The sequence below is a fragment of the Lygodium microphyllum genome, chromosome 1, assembly GCF_053477565.2.
Source record: "Lygodium microphyllum isolate KBCC chromosome 1, Lygodium_microphyllum_v1.1.10, whole genome shotgun sequence".
Taxonomy (NCBI): Eukaryota; Viridiplantae; Streptophyta; class Polypodiopsida; order Schizaeales; family Lygodiaceae; genus Lygodium; species Lygodium microphyllum.
Window position 1 is genome coordinate 106068850 of NC_141135.1, and position 6998 is coordinate 106075847.

At 40.8% G+C, this 6998-nt stretch overlaps 1 protein-coding gene across 1 annotated transcript in view; it reads left to right on the top strand.

Moving 5' to 3' along the window:
- Window positions 1-6077, top strand: part of ISA1 (isoamylase 1) — a 223980-nt gene extending 217903 nt beyond the window's left edge. Inside the window, exons 15-18 of the mRNA XM_087680237.1 lie at window positions 4565-4645; window positions 4952-5034; window positions 5121-5238; window positions 5322-6077. Of these exons, the coding sequence (XP_087536363.1) occupies window positions 4565-4645; window positions 4952-5034; window positions 5121-5238; window positions 5322-5582 (543 nt within the window). The 3' untranslated portion in view covers window positions 5583-6077. The remainder of the gene's footprint in view (window positions 1-4564; window positions 4646-4951; window positions 5035-5120; window positions 5239-5321) is intronic.
- Window positions 6078-6998: the final 921 nt, after the last annotated feature.

The window sequence follows — 6998 nt, forward strand, 5'->3', positions numbered from 1 at the left end:
GACAATACTAATCGTGATACATTGAGCAACTTTAAGTCTCACATGAAGAGGCTAGCCTTGAGATTTCCAATACATAAACCGATCATGTATATGGGATGACATCCAATCAAGCAAGGTGCGAGGAGCTACATCCACACCAATAGGATAACCCATTACCCAAGTGTTAGGTAATATCTCCTTTAGAAATCATAGCTCCTTGCCAACCCAAAGCTTGCAAATCACTCTCCGTACAAGAAATTAGTGTAGATTTCTAAGCATTATTATGAAGCCTTGAAGCTATAGCAAAGAGATTCCACGTAATCATTGCCCAATTCACATTAGTCCGATCAGCCTTGAGAAACATAAAGGAATCATCAGTCAAAGATTGACCTAAAAGTTGGGCAACACTAGGAAGAGACACACCAACAATCTCACCCTGATTAGCCAACTTATCCAACAAAGAGAGCATTGGGTGAGTGACTAAGGCAAATAGCAAAGGACTGAGAGGGAAGCCTTGCCGAAGAGAACGAGACAAGGCAATTTCATCAGTGATCCCCCCATTAAGTACAATACGTGCCATAGCACCCTGACTAATGGTATCAACAAGAGAAGTCATGCGAGGATCAAGGCCCATGCTAGACATCAGCTACCGCAAGAAAGACTAGCTGACATGATCAAATGTCTTTTTAAGATCAAGCTGAAGCATAACAATGTGTTGGCCAGAGGCTTTGGCATAATCAATCCCCAGTTGAACATTCAAAATGTTATGCATGATATTCTGTCCCTCAATGAAACCATATTGACGTGGATGAACCAAGTGCAGAAATACTTTCTGCAATCTATTGTCAATGATTTTAGAAAAGATTTTACACAAAGAACCCATAATAGAAATGGGTCTCCATTGTTTCAAGGAAGTCAGAGAAGGAACCTCAAGCAACCACGGAATCACTACAATCTTCCAATCTAAAGACATCAAACCAGAATTCCAGACTTGTTGACACAGGCAAGTTAATGGGTCCTTAAGCTGCTCAATATGGGTTGAAAACAACTCATTAGGAAGCCCATCCTAGTTAGGGCTTTTCCTACATGGTAAATGTGACAGCACATCCTCCACTTCAATCTCTAAGATATCAGCCTCCATCAAATCAACCCATTTAGGCTTAACCTGATTACTAACCAAATCACAAATGTATCAACGAGCAGAGAAAACAGCATACAAAGGAATCTCCTATGGACCCAACAAAGATTTGATGCACATTTAAATGATGGAGACAGGTTCAGTAACCATATCATCTTGCTCATTCAACAAATGCACAATATTTTCTCGAGCGTATTACTAGCAAACGAGCAAAGAACTAATGAGATTGACAGTTGTTATCATGCAAAGCTTCCGCTAGGGCTAACAATTTGTATTTAGCATATTCCTCCTCTTGAAGAGATTGAACTCTACATTTCAACCATTCAATGCATGTAACCAAGTCATCAGTAGTATCCCCTGACTGATACAGAGACAACAAGTGAGCCAACAAAGTTTGTTAGTGTTGCAATTCAACTCGAAAATAAGAAGCATGCTGAATATCATACTATCGGGATAGTGCATGTGCATTATCCCTAAAAATAGCCTTTGCTTCCATACCCCCAGATAGAACCCTCAAGCTAAAAGAAGCAATCAATTGTTGGATACACTCTAAAAACTGATTTTGCAACAAAGAAGATTGATTGAAACACAAAGGCAAACAAGCAAGCAAAGCCTTAAAGGCATGAACCGGCCTATGAGTCAATTCCAAAACCAAGGGATAGTAATCTAACAAGACATGTTGTCGCTCCACCCACATATCAATCACTGTTGGAAGAAAAGAATCGCTCTAACAAATGTATATCCTATCAAGTCTAGCCCAAGTATCTGGATGTTGAAGAGAGCGATAAGTATATCCAGACTGTGAAGGATGCATCCAAGACCACATGTCTTGCTTCAAAGACACAGTTGCTAGTGCATCCCAAGCCTAATGCTAAGGACCATCCATGACCAAGTGAGGTGAAGTCACCTGATTCATAGATACGCATGCATTAAAATCACCCATATCAAAACCTTGATGAGCCATGGAAAGGCAATGCAAGTCATCCCAAAGCTGACGGCGTTCTCGAGCAGTAGAAGGAATATACACGCCCACTAGCCACAAAACTTCATCCTCATATATAATTTTCAGCATTAGAAATCTGCCGCAAGCATCGTGAGAAAGCAAGGATAACTGCAAGGACTAATATGGAATGTGTCCACTAAAAAACATTGTATAATCCTTATATGCATAAGAAGTTGCTGTCAAAGCATGTCATTTGTGCTCCATGGCACAAAGAACATCCCAACTACCAGTAAAAACAATTCTTCACAATCAATACTGCTTCTGGCAGAAGAAATGCCTTTATTAACATTCCATAAAGCAAGTTTCATGATAAACAAAAAGAGAGAGAACTACTGAATCATTGCTTTTCCTTTAACACCTGTAGCTTTAGTAGCATGAAATCTCTTCATCTCACTACGGATCACATCCACAAGGTCCGCCCTTTACATACTAGCAATCAAAGCACGAGAAGGGAACTATTGTTGAGAATGGAAAACATATCGACCACACCAACTACAGGTACACACGAAGATTGAGGTTTCATGTAAAAACCCCTACCTCTGCATTGAAAAGTCTAAGTAACAGGATGAGGAGATGGGTGAACAGGAGTCAAACGAGATTCGTGTGTCAAGCATTGTGTTTAATGACAATGACCCAAGAATCATCCGGAGGAGGCAAATCCTGTCTAGTGCTCAATACCAACCTGGGAAACATCCTTATTTCCATTATCATGTCCATGCAGGGCAAGAGGTACAAGAGGAGCAACATCTTGCTGATGAGTCAAAGGTTGGGGATCACACTCTTACATATCCATGTTAGGGTCCAAAGAATGTTGCAAAACCTTAGGGCTACTATCACATTTAGAAATAAAATGGCCCAATTGGCCACATGAAAAGCAGTATCTAGCAAATGTCCCTATTTGAGCTCAAAAACCAACGTCTACAACCCAGGGAGCTCAAAACGAATTTCAGTAGGCCGAGGTTTCCTAGTGTCCCAAAGCATACAAGCCTTGTTCCTATTACAGGAGGCCAAACGGGGTTCCACCAACACCAAAGAAAGAAGAAGTCTCCAAAGATGTGTAGGAAAATTAACTACCTCCACCCAAATTGGGCATGCCTGCCTAAGATCCTGAAACTGAGCCATAGGCCTCCATGGGACCATATGGACCAGCTGACCATCCAAAAACAAGGGGATACGTTGCATAATGTGAGCACGCACATCCAGAGTATGAAAAAGGACCTCAAAAACCCCCTTCAGTCCATCACAAATCTCTTCCACGGGAAGAGCTTGCACTTGCCCAAAAACATCATCATGATGCGCATCATCACTCACAAGCATGGACTACAACCAAGCGCAAATCTGAGCAATCAAAGGAGTCCTGCCTGTAAAATAAAGGATGGCTGCACTCTCATGAAAGGCAGCAATCTGCTGTAAAACTAGGTCAGTTCCCATGACAGCAACTACATGATCCCTTCCAGTAATGAGCTCGCTTTACCCTCACTAGCATGAACATAATCAGACATAAGATTGTTGGCAGTGGCAAGCATGAACTAGAAAGACTCATCAACCTGCAAGCAAGAAACACAAAGACTTGCTGAGGCAAATCCGGAGCACACAAAACCGGTTCATCAATCTCTCTCTCTCTCTCAAAAGCAAGAATGCTGGTGTTTCCAATGGAAAGTCAAGTACTTCCATCCAAGCTAGGGCGTTTATGTTTGGCAGGTCCCTATTAAGCCTTTGTTGGCAACGAACATGAAACATGTACCATTTGATTTGCATAAAGCAGTGGAGATTACTCTTGCGCACATCACTTATGTTTAATAAGTCCCTCGTAAGCCATGGTTGGCTAACAAAGTAAAAACATGTAGCATCTCATTTGCATAAAACAGTGGAGCTTCCTCCTAGGCACAGTTACATTGCAATCTATGAATGAAAGTGGCTTCGTGAAAACCAGGCACCACAAAAAACACCCATTCAGGTATAAATTACCCTATCTCTCAAATTTTATGAAGACAGGAGAAGAGTCTTATGTTAATTTGCTGGTGCTGATCTCCTGGAGCCAATAAGAACTAGAGCCAAATCAGATTCCTAATCCTCAAGCACTACCTTCTCCTCCACCACAGGATTCTCAACTCAATCTTCAAGAAGACACCAATCCTCTACTAGTAGTCAATTTTTTTAACAGAGGTGGGAACTCTAGCACACACTTACCCGCTCACTCAAGTGAATGTTCTCATTATTTTGATGTACAATGGGTCACGAGGGGTGCATTCATTTGTGCACATATGCCACAAGGCACAAGGATTCTCTTCTGATTTTCATCTCCTAGGCTATAACTTAATGTATTGCCAAGTAATCAGAATAATTCATCAGCATGTACTAAAAACTTCATTGTTTATGATATTCAGAATCCCTTTGTGAACATAAAGGGATTTTGTGGTGATTTATTGGTTGGTTTTTGACAGGGGATTCCCATGATAACCATGGGTGATGAATATGCTCACACAAAAGGAGGCAATAACAACACATATTGCCATGACAGTTATGTATGTTATCGTATATCTTCTTGTCATGCTTGACTGTACAAGGTTATTGACAGTTGTTAGAAGCCAAAAGAAGAATTGTGTCTCTTAAATTATATTTTCTACTTCATAATCTACTGGGGCAGACATGTGAAGTGTTAGCTAAGATAGCTTCTTTCTGTGCCCTTAATTAGATAGTAGTCAGAGTAACAATGGGAGTCAATGATACAAATGCTTTGCAATATTACAAATTTTATGATATTGTGGAGCAATTGTATACTCTTTGCTTTCAAGGTACATGGGAGGTTAATCAGTGGAATGCACTTGCAGATAAACTATTTCAGGTGGGACAAAAAGGAGGCAGATACAAGTGGATTTTATCGCTTCGCAAGGCTCATGATAAATTTTCGGAAGTACTTGAGTTTGACTGTTTTTCCTCCTTTGGCCCTTTCGTCTTGCCTCGCAGCTCTGTTGATTTGACAATTTACCACTGTTGCAGGAAATGTGATTCATTGGGCTTGTCAGACTTTCCTACAGCAGAAAGGCTGCAATGGCATGGGGTCATTCCTGATACACCAGATTGGTCTAAAGCAAGCCGATTTGTTGCATTCACACTAGTGAGTGCTTTTCCTTTACATGTCTTCCAGTATGGATCCACAACTGGCACACTTAAGCTTTGGTTTTGCCACCTGTAATGCAGGTGGACCACACATACAAGGAACTTTATGTTGCTTTTAATGCAAGCCACATTGGTGTGATGGTGATGTTACCTGATCGGCAAGGTTTCAAGTGGCAACCCTTTGTAGACACAGGTAAATCTGTACCCTATGATTTCTTATCTGAAGACCTTCCAGACAAAGCGGTCGCCATTGCACAGTACAGCCACTTCCTAAACAGTAATGTGTACCCTATGTGTAGTTATTCCTCCATTATCTTATATCTTGTCAAAGATGACTCATAATGTAGGCATGCCATGATTTGATTGAAAATAATTTGAAGTTTTGTGGAGGGAAGTCTGGGGATTGTTGGAGCCATGCAACTTCATGTATATGTTAATATGTCTCAAGACAGATATCCTTCCTTCCCTTTGAAAGTATCTGAGGTGTTTCGAACTACCTTGTAATTGGTTAAAGAAGCATTTTATTTAAAGCAAAAGAACTTTGCAACCTTTTTTGGGGTATTTGGCTGCATCAGCTGAGTATCACCTTGTGTCCCATTATATCTGGTTTACCCTCTCTTATCACAGGTTATTACACTGAGATGTATGCTGGTCTTTTTGATTCAGATGAGGACTATTTGCATGGTGGTTATCATTTAAATTGAAAGCATGACAGTCAGATGTGTGGTGGCCTTGGATTGTCTGCAAGGCAGTTATTGTTCAAACTGTAGTACCATTATAATGCTTATTCCAGAAAAATGTGTTGGGGTGTGGACTTTGTGCTGGAACATGTAAACTATGTCTTGCTGACTATCAATGAGAGTGGTGATGGTAGCCTTAAGATCATCTTCCATTCTTTCATTAATGTGTTGATGGTAGCTTAATACCGTGAAATATGCTTGAGGTGTTCTTCCATACATTTGTCCATGTAGGCAGGTGTAATGACACGTGCCTCAAGTATTGCAAGATTGCTCTCTCATATTGTGGAAAGTTTGAAGATGTTGTTGCTGTCATGATGCATCAACCGGCTTTGTGCCCTTGACTTCCTGTTGCCATAGTCTGACAACCCATCCTTGTTATGACAAGATCAACTTCCTGTTGCCATAGTCTGACAACCCATCCTTGTTAGGACAAGATCAAGCACAAACAACACAGGTGTGCAATAGAGACATAGAGGAAAGCCCTCTGCTTCAGGCCAAAAGAGAGGACGCACTCACGTCACATAAACCTCATGAGGATGAGATTGATCTGCAAATGTTAGGAAGCCCAAAAGCCTTCCAAAGGCTTCCAGAGTTCTCTTTGGAGGGAGTCTTTGTGCTACTGCCATGTTCGGATGCATAACCCTCCAGTGGGTAGGGAGATGCATTTCCAAGTGCTTTGTGTGAGCATGGGTTACTCTATGAATGCACGAATTGGTACCTAGCATACCAGGTATTGGATATTTGTGCATGCCTAGGGTAAAGGGGCCAATCATGGTACATTGACTTTAGAGTATGTGTGTTTGATTTTACAAATTCCTTCTTAAGCTCTAGAAGCATAACTAGTAAGAGCCTCACATATTCACCCACTAGAAATTCAACACCTGATATGTGTTTTTGGGGGAGTTCACATTAAATGTTGTGGACTCGATGACTTGAACAAATATTAAGAGAAAATGTACGAATTAAAGATTGAACTTTGTATTTCCACAATATCATCAGTTTGAACTTGTAGATGTTT